Source organism: Citrus sinensis, chromosome 7 (assembly GCF_022201045.2).
Source record: "Citrus sinensis cultivar Valencia sweet orange chromosome 7, DVS_A1.0, whole genome shotgun sequence".
In the NCBI taxonomy this organism is placed as follows: domain Eukaryota; kingdom Viridiplantae; phylum Streptophyta; class Magnoliopsida; order Sapindales; family Rutaceae; genus Citrus; species Citrus sinensis.
In genome coordinates, this window is record NC_068562.1 from 18,503,098 (window position 1) to 18,524,415 (window position 21,318).

Here is a 21,318-nt window from a genome sequence, read left to right on the forward strand (position 1 = left end):
TCAACTGAAAAATTCTTATTAATTTCGATGTACTGTGAATAATTTAATCCATGATTTAAATGATTAGTGCAACACCGAAATGCCATTAGCTAAGCATGATGCTGAAGTAAAGAGCAACTTTAAGCATAAAGCATAGTCACAGAGATTTACATTAAACCCAATGCTTGGCAGCAAGCATTTTGTTAAGACACCACATACATGGAATAATATATAGATTTAATGTGTCCATTAGACTATTTATTCTCCATCAACATTAAGTACATATTTTAAAGAAGATTCACCAAAGGTTAATTTTTCAAAAATATTTGTTTTTGTGTTCGATCTTATTAGGGCTTGTTCAATCAGATAAAATATGCAAAAACAAAGATTAGGACTTCACAAGATATTATTATCTCACTCTACCATGGCCTAAAAACAAAAATGCATTCAATAAACAAGCCAGCCCATTACGCACATATATTTTCCTGATTATCCAATACTCAGCATAATGGCTTTGATGCAGACTCAAATAATATGCAATAGATGGAATCTAAAAAAGGAACAAAAGAAAACTCATTCGAAATTTTAGCAGTTATGTTGGTTACCTCAACATCAGATGCCCTTCAACTGCCCTTGCCATGTTTCCGGAGTTGATGGAAAAAAACACATCACTTTCAGCAGAAACAAATTAGTTGAGTGCGGCCATTTGAGATGCATGATTGACAAATGGTTCCAGCTTCTCAACAGATGCCAACTTTTCCAACAAAGAAAGCAATCACAAACACAAATCAACATGCTAACTATCAGTCAAAATATATAAAAGTTTAAAAGTTGAGCTGTGAAAATTAAAACAACATAAAAGTCATTTCATCCCTTTTGTTTGTTGTAAGCAAGAAATAGAGGGTGAAGAAAATTTGTTAATGATCAGAAGCAAATGGTGAAATTGAACACTACCACAATGAGTTCCACAATTAACCAATGGCTGAAGTTGATTACAGAGAGGTCCTTCTATTATAATTGACAGTACTTGCATGGTTATGAGACTGATGGGCTAAACTCATCAGCACAATATCATATGACTAACTGGATTATAATCTCAGATGAGTTGCACATCATGTTTATCACGCACTCATGAACATTCTATTGCATTTTCTATTTTGAGGTTTTACATGGTCAATGTTCATCAAAAACCTCATAAATTATTGTAGGACCATATCATAATCAAGCACCAGAATTTACTTTAAGACAAGAATCACACACCATGTAAGACACAAGTAATACCTTACTCATCATTATAGGATAGTAGGACTGTAAATCGACCATACGAGCATCACCATCATATATCTCTGCAGCAGCAATATATATCGAAGTGCTTGATGGATATCCTAGAGCAGTAAGAAATATTCCAACCTCCTTTGGATTTAGGGAACAATAACCATTGGATGTCGGTTCCTTGGAATCAATTTCCTTCACTTTCCAGTTGGCAGTGTTTTCTCTACAAAGTTTAAACCAAGTTAAAATAAATAACATGCATCAAGTAACATAAACAACTAATCAAGTGAAGAAGCATCAAATTGAGCATTTAAATCATTAGATAGTCAACTCAGACCTTATTGCCCTTAGTTCATCTGCCTCAATAGGAAATAAATCATGGGTGCGTGCATCCACTATCTTGGTTTGAGAGAACTGATCCAAGAATTACTTGCTTTTGTGCATCCGATCTCGGAGTTCCTTGGTCTGCGAGTTCGTTTTCTTCTTTACTTTGATTCGATAATTCAAAAGAATTAGGCCAAAAATTAGGATACATTCTGGAAAAATAAAACTTCCATCGAAGGCAAGCATCCTTCTCATATCGCAAATGCAGTGCAATATGAGGACAGTAAGACCTCATCCGATCCACCAACAACTACAATAAAATAAATTTTTTCCTATATATAATTGCATAGGTCACAAGAAATATAGCACTAAAAAAGATCAAATGAAAATTCAGGACTAATTATTTACTTTCCTCATTGCATCAATTTGAGGGGCAAAACGGAGGGCTAAGAAATCGATTCTAAAAACTAACTAAAAGCTAAAAAAGGGTATCCTGAGCAATTGGATCACGAAATCTTGGTGATCTTCTCTATCTAATGAATGGGGAGTCCGCTTTGAAATCGCCCGCCCTTCTTTTCAATTTTAATGGAAATAGTAAGAAAAATAGAACCGGAAAGAAAGAGAAGGAATAGGAAAGGGCCGTATAGACCCATTTTAAATTTAAAACAAATCAGTCGTAAGTGGACGGTAGTTGGAGTCGGCGGCTCTCTTAGGGTTCCCTCATCTGGGATCCCTGGGGAAGAGGATCAAGTTGGCCCTTGCGAACAGCTTGATGAGTTGGAGCCGGGCCTTCCTTTCGCACTATTACGGATACGAAATTAATGGGAAAAATTGGATTCAATTGTCAACTGCTCCTAGAAATAGGATTGACAATGCAGCTTCTGAATATCCGGAGGTATATTATTATTTGCTAAATAAGAATCAGATTTGGCAGCTCGAATAATCTACAAAGAATTATGTGAGTATCAAGATGATCACATTTGGAATACTATGCAAAGCTGCAAACAGAAATGTGGTGAAGAATTTCAATAAACACACCAGATAATCCTCCCAGATGCTAGCTATCTCTCCCAGGTAGTTATCCATACCAGACTAGCTTCTGAAATGTTTAAGTGCTCTGGCAGCTGTACTGAGTTCATTAGGAAGATCTTTTATGACTTTTACATCATTAGCCAAAGAGTTATTTAAATTATCTTCATCAGAAGAGTTGCTGCAGACAAAGAAAGTAGAAAACAGACCACAGAATTCGACTGTTAAGACATTGATGCAGAGACAAACAGCTAACATCCAAAATGGGAAAGGGAGGAACCTAGAATCTTGCCAAAATGACCGTTTATCAAGATATGGAACTACAATAGTGGCATTTATGATACAAGCTACAGCTACCATGTCGCATATCTGCAACTCAAACATTTAGACTATAACTCAGCTCTCAATAATAGCCACAAAATATATTTAGCAAAGCAGTTGACGCTAAGCAAGAGGAAACTGAAAAACATATATTAGAAAAACTACATTTTTTATAGTTAGTGGACCAAACACTAGAAGACGCACCAATCAACTAAACTAAGACCTTTTGCATTTAAATTGTCTAAAATACTATCAATAGAAGGAGGAAACGTAGCAGGAAAAGCAAAGCAATTTCAAGCAGCAAGCTTATAGATGGTTAATGAGAAAAGTATTCTAAGTGAGTACAACAGATAAATATTTGTAGTTCATCCAATCCGACACTCACAGATAGGACACCAGGTTATGCTTATACATGTGTAACTAAAAAAAATACAAATACATTATATTCATACTTTTAGTACTAATGATAATAATCATATCTAGATGATATTAACCTAAAATGAAGAAATATAAAAAGATGCATAAATGGTTTTTGCTGTTCTCTTTTAACCAATGTTTTAATCAATTTTCAAAAATATGTAAACGAATAAACATTAAAATAGAACTCAGAAACGGACATTATAACAGGTCAAAATGGAATCATTCACTGAAGCATTCCAGGTGTATATTTTGTAACTTCTCAATTCACCATATCAGAAAATAAAGAGCTTCCTAGCAATGGGATAATTACACAGACAAAATGGAAACTTATGGATAGACGAAAACAAAAATACAAACCTGAGCACGCATCTGGTTGAATCCAGTTAGCCATCTGATGTTGTCTCCAGTGAATCTCCTATACATTTTCCTTACAGATTAAATATTTTGTCCAAGAGAAGTAAGGTTCAAAATCCAAACAACAACTTCAAAATCAGTGAAATCAAACGACAAATAAGCTTCAAAATTTAACTAATTCGTTACCAAAACCCACTGAAACGCTAAATAGAGATAATCTTTATTTGATCAAATTAAGTCACTCACTTCAACTTATCAAATAAGAGATAAGAAATAACAATATGAACAAATACCTAGGGTTTATTCAAGAAAAACTCCAGCGCTGAAAAAAGGGCTAGGAATTCTTTAATAAGGACAACGACGCGACAGCTGCAGGCTCGACTTTGTCCGTCAAAAGGAACGGCTATTGTTTAATAGCATGACGGCGGAAAGGAACGGCTATCATCGGCTCAAAATAATGGCAACAAGGAACAACGGTGTAAATCAAACGGCTATCATCGGCGAGTCAATGACCGGCCAAAATGACGGTGAGAACGGCCGGATTCGTAGGGGAATTTCAGTGAGACCTTCAATCTGTCCAAGTTGTTTTCCGATCAATCATTTTAGAGGCTGTAATTTTTTTTTTTTCCCCCGTGGTTTCTTCTAATTTGATGTAGAGTTTTGCTTTATTTGAGTTTTAGGGTCAGTGGAGAGCGCGGGAATCGATTGTGTTAACAGAGGGAAGACTAGGAGACAAAAAATTCAAGTGTTCCCGATTTTTAAGACAAGAAAACGACGACGTATATATTTGAAAAATAAAATTAATTGATACATCTGTTGGTATGAATCCAGTGTAATGATACCAAAATATCAATAGTTATTATCATTATCATGCTAAAGTTGCTAAATAGTAAATACGCTCATGTCATCAAATATTGACATGATCCCTTGCTCGGTCATTAATTTTTTTTTTTAAATGTAACCTCACATTCTTTTTAGAAGAGTTAAATAAAAAAAATTAAGTATATTTTTTATATAACAAAAGATTTATAATTCAATGATAAAAGTGTTATTTGTTGGTTTTAAGTCTTGGTTTAATTCCCAATAACCACATTATTTTGTTTTTTTAATATTTTGTAGAAATTACTTACGAAAATGATATTTTTACACATTTAAAATAAATAATTTATTATTATTATTATTTAAAATATAAAAAAATTAAATCTATGAGACTTAAAATGTATTTAAGTGAACATTAAAAAAAAAGTATTCCAAATTAAATAAAAAAATTTTAACTAAGCCACTCCTAATTTAAGTGTCTGGGCCCCGCCACTAAATACTAAAATTCTTTTTCATTTAATATTAGCAATTTAATATTAGCAATTTAGTATCTAACTAAAGTCATTTTTCTACTAGTGGCACGGCTTGATTGAAAAAAGGCTGAAAAGGGGTGGTCAAAGGCATGGCTTATCTCCACAATGAGCTTCCAGGCTCAATTACCCCTCACGGTCACTTTAAATCATCCAATGTGCTTCTTGACAAGTCCTTTAAACGACCATTAACAGATTATGCCCCAAGGCCATTGATCAACCCCGACAATGCACACACTCTCATGGCTGCTTACAAGTCACCCCAGTATGCACACAATGCCAAGATATCAAAGAAATCTGATGTATGGAGCCTTGGAATACTAATAACTATCTATTGCAAGGTTATGATAGTAAGGCAAGCTTATCAAGTTGCGTCAATAACATGGTTAAAGAAACAAGGACAAGTGAATTGTTTGATAAAGAGATGAAGGCCAGGGAGCCGAAAATAGTAAGAGTGAAATGATAAATCTTTTGAAGATAGGATTGAGTTGTTGTGAAGAAGATGTGTTGGCAAGGATGGAATTGAAAGAAGTCACTGAGAAGATTGAGCGGTTGAAAGAGGGAGGTAATGATCATGATGAACATTTTTGTGATGGGTATGTTCAAAGCATCAATGGGTCAGGGGATGGGTTCTTCTCACATGGCTGATTGGGAGTTATGCAAACATTTGAGGTATGATTTGTTGCACCTGCTGATAATTGATGATGAAAACATAAAGATGAAGATGAAACTGGTTGTTTTGAGGGGGTAGATTTCATATTTATGAATGAAATGTGAGGTTGGGAGAGAGAAAAGAATGAGGTTATTGTGGTTAGCCAGTAGTGTAATTAATTTGCTTAAGTTGAAGTCTAAGTGATAGAAATTCATAATTTGTTGGACTGTAGAAAGAAAATGAATTAAACGATCACCTTTCTGTTTTCCTTTTCTTTTTTGTTTTATTCTATTTTGGTTAATTCACTATTTTATTTAGCTGGTAATTGCATGATCATGACTAGCTAATGGAACATGATAGATTCATCATAACAACTTGAGTTTCGACATGGCATTCATCTGCTAGATTTTATCAATTATGAAATTAACTATCCAATAGATGAATAATACATAATAGTTGGGATTCAACAATTGAGATCCTTAATATTATTCATAATAATAATCTAATTTTTCTAGAGAAAATGTATGGGGAGGACTAATTAGTTGAAGTGAATCTTTAAACACCATACTCTCGTAATATGAGTTTCAATAGAATAAAATTAACGTAAGTGTAAGTTAATTATACCATGTAATTAAAAGGATCAAGAAAGCCCAAAAGTTAATCAAAATGCACTCAAAGACCTTGAGTAAATGTTTTTCACATCCCTATAATTTGTGAAATGTTAATAAATAAAAACCTAAGAGTAGCTAATTCACAGACAAATGCTATCATCAATAGACTCGTTATACCATATTATTGAAAAGATCAAGAGACCACAAAAGTTTAATCAAAATGTAGATAAAGACCTTGAGCAAATGTTTTTCACATCCCTATAGTTTGTGAAATGTCTCAAGACATCCCTCTCACCGATTTTTTGTATAACTTAACGGCTTTACCCTTAATGGACTTGGATAATTCAAATAAATGGAAAAACTATTTTAAATAAAAATATTGTGAATTACATAATGTTTTAGTTTTTGTATTTAATTTTCTTACTATCTAGGAGAAACCAACTCAAGCCAATCAAATGACACTTCCATCTCAAACCAATCCAACCCTTAAATCGTTGGGCTGGATTTGATGGGGTTGACAATTTGATTATAATTGAAAATTAAATAAATTAAAACATTGAAAAATTAAAAAAAATACTAGTACTTAAAATCAAATTAAAATGGAGGTAAAAATTAAATATATTAATTCTACATCATAATATAACAGAAAAACCAATTTCCCCTTCTACTGTGATCAATATATATCATTTGTCCCCTCACTATTTTTATAATGACCAATATTCCCCTGACAGCATAAGTTTACAATATTACTTTTATTTTCAAATATCATTTTATTCATGTTTATTATAGATTAAATAAATCACATGAATGAAAATTAAAATTAAAATTAAATATTTAAAATAAAAGATATATTTTTTATGTGAAAAAATTAATAATAAAAATATTTTTCTTGTATTTTTTACATTTAATTTTAAAATCTTATAAAATATTTATTAGAAGAAAATGTTTACAAAATAAAAAGGTACAAGAAAAAAATTTTATTATTAGTTTTTTTGTTCACATCAAAAAATATATTTCATATTTTTAATACTTAAATTTTTTATTTAGTTTCTATTCATATGATTTATTTTATTTATAATAAATAAAAATAAAAGTCTATTTGAAAATAGGGATGATATTGTAAACCTATACTGTCATGGGGGTTATTAGCTATTATGAAAATAATAGGGGTTAAATGCTATATATTGATTACAATAGGAGGAAATTGACAATCTCTCTAATATAAAATGTTGCTTGTAGTCTAATATTTTATGGATAAACAAACAACAATAGATGCTTTCAACCGTATGGCATAATATATTTGAATATCTACTTAAGTTTATTGACAATTTGTTGTTTGTGTGATTTTTAAATTTGGGATTGAACATTAGAATAAACGCCGACTTTAAAAGAGAACAGTTCAAAAGAATTCTTTTTTTTAATAGAAGAGTATAAATGATTAAAAATTAAGTTTATTTTATTTTGGGTTTAGCAGTTGAAAGTTGACAGATTTTTTATATATCATTTTTATTGTTATTGGGTTATCTTGGGATGTATAGATTCATCATAAACCCCAAACCAAATAATCATTAATTGAGTTTGAAAAAATTGACTTAATTAACTCGTTTATGAGTAGTGATATTTTTTACCTCCTCATTTTATTTAATTTTCCCCACTAATCACTTTTATCATAATATTTATTTTGTCCTTATGTGAGATTACTTCAAAAAGTAATAGGATTTAGGTACACCCACATAATTGTTCATCTTTTAGATATGAATCTTGTTTTGGGTGGTGATATTAAGCAAGGAATAGTTAACATATATAACAAGACTTGCTCCTGTAGAGTATTCCAACTTAATTAGCTTGTATGTGCGTATGCAACTACTGCTTGTTTGACCGTTCGAGTGGATTACATAAGTTTTTGTTCTAATTATTGCTCCAAAGAATCATTGGTCATGGCACAGCACAATCAACAGAGTCGGTTGGCGACATGGCAAACTGGAAAATTCCAGCAAAAATCTGGGAAACGAAGGTTAACTCATCGGTTAAAGCATCACCACCCGGTCGTCGTTTAGAGCTCAGAATACCTTCTATTGGTGAGGATGTAAAGCGAAGGACTGTGAAATGCGAGTAATGTAATGAACCGAGCCATAACCGCAAGAGATGTAAGAATCTCATTGAGTCGAATACAAACCAGTTGTATCATTCCAACTAATTATGTATTTTGAACTCTTATTTTTGGTGTGTTGTAAAATTATATATAATGATGTTGTCTCTTGGTGCGACAAGGTGCCTGTCGCGAGCTGCATACAACAGGCGTGCCCGTGCGCGCACGTTGTGTATGATAGCCGAGCCTTCTATTCTTTCATCGATCGCAAAATTTACTCTCCATCGCACTTGATGTAGGTAAAACAATGCACACAATTCAACAACTCCCCCCATCGCACCTTCATTATACACAAACTAAACATAAATTATCTAAGAGAAATTTCATCAAACACCTACTATGCAATAGTTATAAATCATCATTTTAGCTAAATTTTGTTTCATTATATCACTCCAACAACCTATAATCATGTAGAATCCCAATCAAATTCACTCAAACCATTAAACAATGTTAAAGTTTGCTTACCTAACTCTTTTCAATTTCTTGGATTTGTTTCTGGTTTGCATAGATTACGGTGGATTTAGTTGGATTTTAGTTTGCCATTGCCGTCACCGTTCGCTATTCAAGAGCACAAGTTTGGAGTGTGGTTAGAGAGAGTTTGGAGTGTGGAAATATAGAGGGTAATTTGGGGAAAAAAAGTTTTTTTGGCTACTTATGAAATGGAAAATTTTGAGGGGTTAAATTCAAAAAATGTAAACATTTGAAGGTTATTTTTGTAAACTTTCCTTAAAATTCATGGGATCGATTTCACAAAATCTGACAACTTTCAGCTATCATATAGAATGAATTTGATGCGTAAGAATAGATTTAGATTCTCAGATGTGTTACCAAATTTCTACTTTTATAAGCTCAAAAACATGAGCAAAACCAAGACTCAATAGCAGCAATATTAAAAGATAAAACAATGACCAACAATACAACAAACCCACATTTATTTGCCAAGATACTCTGACAATTTCACAAAACAACCCATCCAACCTATTGACAAATTCTATGATTATCAATTCTTTGTTCAAGCTAAGTTGTGGATATGATCATCAACATGGTAAAAATTCATATAATATTACAGAAAAGTTAATTTATTTATTATAAAATATCAGAGTCAATTTTCTAGATTTATAGAGTCAAAGAGTAAAATAGCTAATAGAATAAGATTATAGAGGCTATAGATTGTCTTTTCTATTTTGTTTACACTAATTGTATAAGGGTAAAGCTATTTGAACCCATCAAATTTCTCTTTATACCTACCTAAAAAAAATATATTAACTACTAAAATTAAAAAAAATTAAAATCTCAAAATTGCCCTTCACCGATTTTCTCTCTCTACTTACAGATTTGTATTTTCTCTTTATTATCACATTATACATCTTGAAATCTCAATTTCATTTTTTTTTTGCCATTGATTCTTTTCTTTTTTTCATAAATCAAACTTTATTTCTTTCTTCCTACTATTATTTTCTTTTTTGTTCATCTTAAATTTTGTTGTTTCAAGAATAAAAATGAAACCCAAAGAAACTTTTATGGTTTTTATGGCTAGTAAAAATTGATTAATATTCTTTATTTGGTAGATTTTTTATCTTCCAATTTGTAATAGCCATTGCGAAACTGACTTTTCGAGAAGTCGAGAAGCAAGTGCCAATGTTTATTTGAATTAAAAGATAAAAGTTTAAATTACCTATAGGCAAATTGAGGAATTGTGAGAGAAAGAAAAGCATGGTTAATTAAGTAATTTTATCAAAAAAATCTTAAAATAAAAACTTAATTTAAATAGAGGGTTTAGAAAGAAGATTGGTGGGTTCTAATAGCCCTATCCATTGTAAAAAAATAAAGGTGTATGTTTTAATATAAAAATAGGAAAAAGGACACCTATACCCCTAAGGTTTCGGGAAATTGTCACAAAGATTCTTAAGTTTTTAAACAGAGACACCCTTTTTTTTACCATAATACGCTTTGAATTTAATAATTTAAAAATTGACTTTGAAGTTTTTTAATTAATACAAATTTAATATAAATAAGATAATATTTCCAGTAGACTAATAATATTAAATTATTTTAACATTTAAAATAATATTAAATATTAAATTGTTATATTTATTTTAATAATATATTTTTATTTATTATAGGGATTTTAAACAAATCTTTGAGTGAAATAGATTTTACAATTAACAAAATATCTCCCTATTAATAATATTAGAATTATTTTTTTCTAATATTCAAAGTAATTTTGATTTTTATTTATTTATTTTAATATTATGTTTCTATTTATTATTAAAATTTCTTTAATATAATGAATTAGGTCTAATAGATTGTAAAATATAAAAATATTTTTACATATTAAAATTGTTATTACATTTATTTTAATGTCATATTTCTATTTATTATAAAAGTTTAGGGTCAATTTTTTTGGGTTAATAAAGTCAAAAGATATTATTGTCAAAAAAGGTCTTTATGACCATTTCCTCAAAACCATAGTGAGTCTAAGTATCCTTTTTCCTATAAAAAAATTTGCGTTTTCTTTTTAGTTATATTGGTATTTTGTTTAATTCCGTTCTGGAGCACACCAACAACACCATGGCTAAGCATGCATGCATGTAAAATAACTGTAAGCTAGAGTGCAATTTGGGCCGGACACAAAATCAGAAAGTTACGGTTGGCATAAAATAATATTGAATTTTAATTAATTTGTAATGTTTCATGTGATTAATAATTGTGTGCTAAAATTATCTCAGTGGATTCAAACTTCAAATAGCCTAACCATTTATGATTCTCCGAACTAGTTTATTGAGACTTTCCGTAAAACAAATCAAAATGTCAGAGGAAGAGAAAAATCTGGCTTCTTCTTGTTTTCATTCTCAGCTAATTTTAGCATCGTATGCTGCATTGTAGTCAAAAGTTATTTGTGTGGCTTCTGTTTGAATGGCCAAAAATGGAGACACCAATGAAATTATTTTAAGATAAGTGGACATTAAAGTTCTTGGTCATGGTCAAACTCATATAATATTTGTCGTCTAAACAGAGAAGAGAGGTTTTTTTGAGGCCTCTCTTGTAAGTACTATTTTTCAGTACACAAATCTGGGTTCCCTTTGTACAGTTAAATTGTGAAAGTTTTCAGAATAATTTTTCCTTTTCTTGATCTAAAACCTTTAGAAGTTTTAGAAAGAAAAGAGAAATGTGGCAACCAAAAGGGAATGGGGTGAAGAAAACTGGAGGCAATGGGCTGATAGCAGTTGCTGTTGACAAGGACAAAAGTAGCCAGCATGCTCTCAAATGGGCAGTTGATAATCTTCTCAATAGAGGCCAAACTGTTGTTCTAATCCATGTTGCTCAACGAACATCAGTATCTTCTGTTTCAAGTAATTGGTCTTGTTGATTCAATTTCAGTTTGAAATTATTAAATTTAATGAATGTAGTACATTTTATTTCTTGTTTCTTGTTGTTTCCTCTTTTGGGTGCAGGCCAGAGCCAAGTTTATGATGCCAGTGCAACAACAAATCCACATCAAAAGCAACCTGACAAGCAAATCAGGGATCTGTTCCTTACTTTTCGTTGCTATTGTACTCGTAAAGATGTATGTTTCCTGGCCCTATTCTCTGTTTCTTTCATCCATGGATTACCAATTTGTATAGCCTTAACTTAGCATGTTATATAAACATGCATCATTAACCTGAAATAATTTTTTTTTTTTTTTTTTGTATATGCAATATAATTTCTTGTGTCAGATAAAATGCTTTGATGTGCTACTTGAAGATGTTGATATTGTGAAAGCGATAACAGAATATGTTTCCTTTGCTGCAATTGAGGATTTGGTCCTTGGTGCCCCATCTCGACATGGATTTATGAGGTATGTGCCTCATCACAACTTTGACTTATATATATATATAATATGACTGCAGCATATGTGCATGGCTTTAGACGCGAGGGAAATTTTGCTTGGCCAATGAAGCATTACTTGTATGCAGTTTAAATAATAGCCACTGTATTTTGAGGAATTACTGGGTGTAGCTTCAACGCTTATTGATAAGCTTCTTCAATAGCTATGTCATATGTGTAGCGCTGAAATATGCACATAATTTGCTGTCATTTTCGCAGAGGAAATGATAATAAAATCTGTTCTTTTTGTGCAAAACTTAATTGAAATTCTCCAGATTTTGATAGTTTTTGTCTTGCAGAAAATTCAAGGCAGATGTACCTAGCAGTGTGTCAAAAGCGGCTCCTGATTTCTGTAACATATATGTCGTATCCAAGGGAAAGATCTCTTCGAAGCGAAATGCGTCTCGTTCTGCCCCATTCACTTCCCCACTATTAGATCAACTACAGAGCCAAAATGATATTTCTGACACACAATCCAGATATAGTATGAATTTGCGAGGTTTGTTTCTCCAAATCATAAAGATATTTCGAAAAACATTAGTTCTATTTTGGGTTGCTCAAGTACTAACCAATATTTTCCACCCTTCATATGCTGCAGATAGGACATCCTTCAAGCCTCGTATGTCATTTGAAGAGTCTGCCAAGTAAATTCTTCATCCTCCATAGATTATCACATTCGTAAGATTAGATAATTACATTGCAATAGTACATTGGTTTAAATTATTGTGTCATGGAGTAATTACCCCATGCCATTATGTGAAACAGGTCACCAGCAAGAGGAAGAGGTTTCGATAGAAAGTCTTTCATGGACTCCTCGGAATCAGATACTGACATATCATTTGTGAGTTCGGGCAGGCCAAGCTCTGACCACAGCCCATCTATGCACTACGAATTCGTTGATGTGGGTCGAAACTCACGGATATCAACCAGCTCAGAACACAGCTTAGGGTCGTTCCGTTTGGGACTTAGGTACTCTGACAGAAGTTCTCCATATGATTTGTCATCAATCTCACAGGATAGCGGAGCAACATCATGTTCATGCTCATCACAGAACTTGGTAAGGAACCAATCTCCTTCGAAATAGCATTATAAGAATCATCTTGGAAAATCCAAAAAGTTTAATCATGGATGATTATGGGTTTGTATTACAAAACACACAGGATGAAGTGGAAGCCGAAATGAGAAGGTTAAAGTTAGAGCTCAAGCAGACAATGGACATGTATAGTACCGCATGCAAAGAAGCACTTGTGGCAAAACAGAAGGTGGTCTGAAGTCTGTTTTACTATTTGCATTTTTATTAAATTCAATGAGACATACAGTATTCATAATGAAATGTGTATACCGCAGGCATTGGAGCTGCAACGCTGGAGACTTGACGAAGAAAGAAGATTAGAAGAGGCCCGTTTTGCTGAGGAAACAGCACTGTCACTTGCAGAGAAAGAGAGAGCCAGGTGCAAGGCGGCAGTGGAAGCAGCAGAAGCAGCAAAGAGAATTGCAGAACTAGAAGCACAAAGAAGATTGAGTGCAGAAATGAACCGCCTCAAAGAATCTGATGAAGTAAAAATAGCATCAAGTAATTTGAGCACCAAGGACCTTAGATATAGGAGATACACTATAGAAGATATTGAAGAGGCTACGCAATTTTTCACTGAATCTCGTAAGATTGGGGAAGGAGGTTACGGCCCTGTCTACAAGTGTTATCTTGATCATACTCCCGTTGCAGTCAAGGTTCTACGTCCGGATGCTGCTCAAGGAAGGTCACAGTTTCAACGAGAGGTTAGAAAGAGGAAAAAACAAAATCAAGTTCACTTGCATTGATCTTACAAGATTTAAGACCCATACTAACATCTTTAAGCATATTTATTCTGTCACGAACCTATGTTTCTAATACAGATTGAAGTACTTAGCTGCATAAGGCATCCAAACATGGTACTCCTTTTAGGAGCCTGCCCGGAATATGGGATAATAGTCTATGAATACTTGGCAAATGGGAGCTTAGATGATCGTATCTTCCGGAGAGGGAATACCCCACCTCTTTCTTGGCAACAGAGGTTCCGGATAGCTGCAGAGATTGCCACAGGCCTGCTCTTTCTTCATCAGACGAAGCCTGAGCCACTAGTGCATCGTGACCTAAAGCCTGGCAATATTTTACTAGACCACAACTACGTTAGTAAAATCAGTGATGTTGGATTAGCCAGGCTTGTACCTGCTGTTGCAGAGAATGTAACACAGTGCCACTTGACGTCAACAGCTGGGACATTTTGTTATATTGATCCAGAGTATCAACAAACAGGAATGCTTGGTGTAAAATCAGACGTTTATTCGCTGGGGATCCTTCTTCTGCAACTGATAACAGCAAAGCAACCGATGGGGTTGACACACTTTGTCGAAAGGTCTATTGAGAATGGTACATTGGGTGAGATGCTGGACCCAACTGTGACTGATTGGCCATTCGAAGAAACCTTAGGCTTTGCAAAGCTGGCACTTCAATGTTCAGAACTTAGAAGAAAAGACAGGCCAGATCTTGGCAAAGTCGTCTTGCCGGAGTTGAATAGATTGCGAGAACTCGCAGATGAAAGCATGGGCCAGACCTTCTTCGGAGGCAGTTTATGTCCCTCCTCCAAAAGCAATGCTTCAATGACAATGCAGGTGAGTTAATAAACACAAAATCCAGTTAAAGCTGATACTAGTCGAAATGTTGAACAAACATCTGGGAATTTTCCTGCAGGATGTATTAAGTGATCCTCAGCCTTGGAATTCAGAAAGTTTGAAGAGCCAATCAGGCTCATCTTCGCATCTAGAAAAACCATCAGGTATTTTAACTGAGAAAATTATTGCATTTTAAAGCATGAAAAATTAAACTTAAAAGCCGCCACAATTTATACGTTATTATTTCTTTGATTCACAGAACAACCAGAGGAGAGTTAGAAGCACTTGAAGTTGTTCAGCGAACCGGATTGAGTCATCTCTATCTTTTGTATCCATTTAGCTACATAAAAGACAAGCAAGATTGGAGCATAGCTAGGATGGAGCGTAATGTAATTGAAGTTTTGTGTACTAGAGTTAGAATAAAAAATCTCCGGTAGCAAATGTCTATTTTTGTGTAAATATATGATTTATCATGAAATGGGGGAAGTACATATAGGTATTTTTAGCATTTACTCCGATTTTACTGGTAAAATAAATATTCCCTTAATCTTCTGTGATTCCATGTACTCAATCCAGATGCTTTTTCATGTCGTACAGATCAAATTAAATAGCCAATGCTTGCATATCATGCCGTATAAATGACAACACTACAACAATGAGTGTCATAATTCTAATGTGTTCCCTCAATTTTACAAATTTTCATGGCACATGCAAGATCAAACAGGAAACAGCTATATAATCTCAAGCTAGCAATAATGATGTAAGTCAAATTTGCATAATGCTTGGTGAACCATGGCAGCTTCTTATGTCTCATTTTAGGTGGACTATGGTATGAAAGGCCTATTATGTGTTCGATGCAGAATGCTGACTTGAGAGAATTTGATTTAGGCAATAGTAATAAACCCATTTTAAAATTTATAATTTTGACCGCAATTTTTTCTTCTTTTAATTGCACAACAATGTATGGAAATTCCTAAATCAATTAAAAACATACTTATGAAGAAATTCATAGAATACTGAATTAAAGAGGAAGAGATTTTATATAACATCAACGTTATCAGAGCAACAATCCACCGTGCAAGCGATGTTACAGTAATCGAAACTCATAGAAGCACCACCACGAAAGAGTCAGTGGTTCAAACATTTCCAGGCACAAGGCAAGAGTTTCTTTGGAACATATGGAAACCTACCCTTCATATCTAAAATTCAATCCAAATAACATACGGCATAACACTTATCGAACCTCGCCGTTGCTTGCCCTATGAACAACAGCATCAGCATCACAGCTAAGATGACTTTCTTCTCCATTGTTAGGCTAATTCCTAGTAGCTAGCTGTATCAATGGCTTAATTTGCTGGTTTGGCAGATTCAATTTCTAAATCATAAAACATACTAGTCTTGTACATGAAATAACATTAATATTATTATCACACAAATTACTTGTTATCTTTTCAATGTATGGAATGTATGTGAATGTGAATTTAATTGACATTAACTTTTCCACAAAAGTAGTAAGACATTTATGAAGAACTAAATAGAAACAATGACTAAACTATATTTAGCATTATTAAGTCATCATAGGTTATCTGACGTGGCTTACGCTTTTCTTTGGGTGAGAGTTTTACCTTCACCATGTCAGTAAACTTTTAATTTGGTAAGTGTGTCCTGCTAACTAAAAAAGAGACAAATAATAAATGCCTTTTTTTTTTTTTGAGGGAAATATAAACTTCATTAAGCAGATAACTTAGAAATCAACTAAGGAGGTGGAACAAGCCTCCACTCTCTCGGACCTGATAAAGAACCCCCCACCCTAACAATAGAATGGGCAGCGGAGTTCGCAGATCTCCTAACAAAATAGAAAGTAACATCTCTTAGAGATTGAGCTAATGCTCTACAATCGTCAACAATAAGACCGAAACCATTAGGACTAAAACTAGCAGTAGTCAAAACATTGAAAACTTGCAAGCTGTCCATTTCAACAATAACAGGAAAGACGGGTAATCCCTTGAGCCAGCTGAGAATCTCTCGCACCCCAATAGTTTCAGCCTCCCGAGCACCAAAACTGCCCATAAAGCAGTCACTCCTTGCAGCGAAGAAAGCCCCATCAGAATTACGAATTGCAGCCCCATGACTAATCTTGCTAACACACTGCCCCATGAGAAGATGAAACAAAAGTGTTATCAAACAGTTGAAGCTTCCTCACAGAACGCCATTGAAAAAGATCCTGGCCGGCTAGATTAAGAACACTTGACAGCCTCCCATTTCTGTTCTTCCAAACCTTAGAATTTCTATTCAACCAAAGGCTCCAACAAATCATGGCAGCAAGGTCGCAATCATCACTACTACAACGGGCAAAGACTCTCTCCAACCAATCCACAAAATACACACAAGCCCCCTCATAACTAATTGGAGACAACAACCAACAGGATTTAGCAAATGAACAGTTCACAAGACAATGGACAACAGATTCATTAGCTGCATTACAAATGGGACAAACAGAAGATAACTCAACTTGACGGCGTCGTAAATTATCCGCGGTGGGCAGGACATTAACCACCGCATGCCAAATAAAATGCTTAACTTTAGCAAGGACTTTAAGCTTCCAAATTCGTTGCCAAACATTGCTAGAAGGAATCTCCGAAAGATAAACTAACATTTTATAGCAGCTACGAACAGTAAACAAACCTCTAGAGTCAGCCAACCAATACCAGACATCATCATCTCTTCTGCTACTTAGAGGAATTTGGGTGATAAGGGCTCGATCTCTCTCATTAAAAATATATGTCAGTGCATCCAAGTCCCAGTTGCATTGCCCTGGTAACATGAGGCTGCTTACTGGAGCATTGATTATAGCATCAGGCAGGGAAGTAGTAACATATCCATGATCCAGATCTAGAAGCCAAGGAGAGCCACCAATCGTGGTTTGGAGCCCATTACTGATTTGAATGCGACTGCCCTGTATAATCACATTATGAGCTGCCATAATAGACTGCCAAGCATAGCTAGGATTGCTTCCCACAGTAGCTTTGCCAAATGAGGACAGCGGGAAGTATCTAGCTTTAAGGTTGCGCGCCACCAAACTATCAAGATGAGATAAAAGCCTCCACCCTTGTTTTCCAAGCATTGCAACATTAAAGTAGTGCAGCTGCTTAAAACCAATTACACCATGAGTTTTAGGCTTACATAACCTCTCCCACCGTATCCAACTTATACCTCTGCTGCCACTTCGATGATTACCCCCACCAAAATGAGTTCATCATGTGCTCAAGATCTCTACAAAGATCCAAAGGAAGAAGATATAAGTTCATTGTATAATTCGGCATTGCCTGTGCAACTGTTTTCAATTAGATTTCTTTCCCCGCTCTAGATAACAGCTTCTGATTCTAGCCTTGGAGACGTTGCCAAACCTTGTCACGGATATAGCGAAAAGCCTCATTCTTGTTTCGACCAATAGAAGATGGCAGGCAAAGGTATGAGCCATGGTTGCTGGTAGCTGCAACCTTCAGAATGTTGCAAACTTGTTGTGCTGAGACAACACGAACATTAGCACTATAAGAGATCGAAGATTTATTGTAATTCACCACTTGTCCCGAAGCTGCCTCATATATAGCCAATGACTGTTTGATGATCCGAGCCTCTTGATCATTTGCATGAAAGAAAAGAAAGCAGTCATCCACAATAAAGAGATGAGTCACTATCGGAGCTCCCTTAGCTACCCAACCTCCATGCATCAAGCCTGCCCTATCTTGCTTGCGAAGTAAAGAACTCAACCCCTCTGCACAAATGATGAACAAATACGAAGACAGAGGATCTCCCTGCCTCAGCCCTCTGCTAGGAACAATTGGGCCCACTTCTTTATTGCCCTGGAGAACCTTATAAGTGACGGTAGAAACACACAATAATATTAGCTCAACCCATCTCTCAGCAAATCCCAACTTCAACATCATAGCCTTTAAAAAGCCCCATTCAATCCTATCGTACGCCTTGGACTTCGCTTTAAATAATGCATAAGCTCTGCCGATATTAGGATGTTATCAGTGATGACCCTCCCAGGGACAAACACACTTTGATTATCTAAGATAATCGAGCTGAGAACAGCCTTCATACAATTAGCTAACATCTTGGCCACAATCTTGTAAAGAATATTACATAATGCTATTGGTCGTAAGTATGCTAAATACTCAGGTTGGGACTTTTTTGGAATTAACACTATGGCAGTAACATTTAACTCATCAGGGAATTCACATTTGTCAATGAAACTTAAACAAGCAGCAGTAACATCACCTCCAATAATATGCCAAAATTTCTGAAAGAATGTAGAGTTCATTCCATCCGGCCCGGGCGATTTGTCTGGATGCATGCTAAAGAGTGCATCACGAACATCAGTAGCTGTGAAAGGCTCCAATAACTCCTGATTTTGTGCAGCAGTAATCTTAGTTGCAACACATGATAGAATATCTGCACTAGTACTTCCTTCCGACTGAAATAATTTTGAGAAATACTCCACTCTTAAAGAGTTCACCTCAGCCGAATTTGAGCACCACTACCCAGAGCTATTCTGTAATCTTCCAATCGTGTTATGCCGCTTCCTCGTAGAGGCAGTAGAGTGGAAATACCAAGAGTTCATGTCCCCTTCCTTCAACTACAACGACTTCGACCTTTGTTTCGAAAACACTTCATGGCTGTGCAATAACTCATTGTAACGCTTCCTTGTTTCCACAAATTCAACCAAACTCGTTTGATCTCGACAACCCCTAAGAGACCCCATTTTTTGCTTGCAGGATACCAGCCGATTAAAAAAATCACAGGCAAGATGACCTCCCCAACGCATAAGATTAGACCTACATAACGAAAGCTTAGATTGAATAGAACGACCAACTGAAAACTCCCAACTCTTTGTAAAAACCTCCACACAATCTGGCTCACGAAGCCAAACATTCTCAAACCTGAACCTCTTAATCCTAGGATAATGATGATGTGGGAATGGGTCCAGAAAAATTGGCAGGTGATCGGAACACATAGCCTCTAGACTCACTACTCTAGCTTTCAGAAAAAAGGGAGAACCAAGTGCTGGAAACCAGAGCTCTATCTAATCTCTCCTCCACCCAGTCAACCGTCCCCCAAGACCTCTCCCATGTGTACTGATAGCCTTCCATGCCTAAGTCGACCAAACCAGAATCAGAAACAATCGCACGAAATCCCTTAAGCTTCTAATTTGGATACTGACATCTGCCACGCTTCTCACTGTTATGTAGGAGATCATTAAAATCTCCAATGCACACCCACGGTAAAGAAGAAAGGGAGGACAAAGAGCAAAGAAGCTCCCAGGAATCCCGCCTCTTGCTCGTCTCAGGGAAGCCGTAGAACCTCGTACACCGCCACGTTCCAGAGTCTGCGTTTTCAACTCGAATGTCAATGAAATTACGCTCAAATTTAAGAAGCCTAATATTGTGTGAAGATTTCCAGTAAAGGGCAAGCCCACCACTTCGGCCCACTTTATCCATATTAAACAAATTATCAAAGCTCAGCTTAACTTTCAAGCTCTCTAATTTTTCTCTACTACACATAGTTTCCATTAGAAATATAAAATCTGATTTTTTACTTTTGACCAAGTCCAACAAAACCTGAACTATCCGTGGGTGGCCCAGCCCACAATAGTTCCAACTTAAGCAACTCATTGCTCTCGGTGGGCCTATGAACCAAGACCCACCGCTAATCCATTTTTTGATCCACCCACATTATCCATCACTTGGGTGTATTTGGCCTCATCACTCCCCATCTCTAGCTGCACTACACCATGAGCCCTTCTCCGTTTGGCATTTATAACAATAATACCCAAATTAAACTCTTCCCCACATTCCTGCAGTTGACCCGAAACTTTAGGAGGTGCCATCACATCATTTCCTTTATCAAGCAGTTGACCACATTTTGTCAGAAAATGTTGAGATCCTGCTATAGTATCCACAATCCCGGCAATGTCTCCCCCCTCATAATTATTGCCCTCATTCAAGCCTGGATTTATGGTACCTTCCATATCAACTGTCATAGCCTCACCGGAATTAATGTAGCTTCCAAATTTCATCTCATCCTCCCCTGGTGGAGTTGACTGCAGCCAACGATCGTCGGCGTTCATCAAATTTCTTCGTGTAGGCGCCTTCATCCAGTGGCCATACGGCTTAGTAATAGTAGCCATAGTACTCTCATACAAAGATGGACAACTTTTCTCTGTGTGACTAAGGAGACCACAGATAAAGCAAAACACATTCAACCTTTCGTATTTGAAATCCACCCACATCCAATCTCTACCTGCTTTCTTGAGACGCATCCTACGCTTGAGAG

General features: G+C 35.2%; 1 protein-coding gene and 1 long non-coding RNA gene across 2 annotated transcripts; one reads left to right on the plus strand and one right to left on the minus strand.

Annotated features, from left to right (window-relative positions):
- Window positions 1-3,567: 3,567 nt before the first annotated feature.
- On the minus strand, window positions 3,568-4,503 carry LOC127903684 (uncharacterized). The gene is made up of 2 exons (XR_008056418.1): window positions 3,993-4,503; window positions 3,568-3,760 (listed from the first exon to the last, which is right to left on the minus strand). It is a non-coding gene; the product is annotated as an uncharacterized LOC127903684 (long non-coding RNA).
- Window positions 4,504-11,629: 7,126 nt separating this feature from the next.
- LOC102610647 (U-box domain-containing protein 35-like) lies at window positions 11,630-15,258 on the plus strand. The gene is made up of 11 exons (XM_015526910.2): window positions 11,630-11,797; window positions 11,921-12,028; window positions 12,180-12,301; window positions 12,630-12,829; window positions 12,929-12,974; window positions 13,096-13,387; window positions 13,491-13,592; window positions 13,678-14,106; window positions 14,224-14,979; window positions 15,059-15,143; window positions 15,239-15,258. Exons 1-11 carry the CDS (start codon window positions 11,630-11,632, stop codon window positions 15,256-15,258), a joined length of 2,328 nt encoding a protein of 775 aa, XP_015382396.2.
- The last annotated feature ends 6,060 nt before the right edge of the window (window positions 15,259-21,318 follow it).

What these genes read in the sequence shown, in the direction of transcription:
- LOC102610647 (XM_015526910.2), top strand. Translation starts at nt 11,630, where the DNA reads ATGTGGCAACCAAAAGGGAATGGGGTGAAGAAAACTGGAGGCAATGGG. An exon ending in GCTATTGTACTCGTAAAGAT is followed by an intron (nt 12,029 to 12,179) that starts GTATGTTTCCTG and finishes TTCTTGTGTCAG; the next exon opens with ATAAAATGCTTTGATGTGCT. An exon ending in ATATAGTATGAATTTGCGAG is followed by an intron (nt 12,830 to 12,928) that starts GTTTGTTTCTCC and finishes CATATGCTGCAG; the next exon opens with ATAGGACATCCTTCAAGCCT.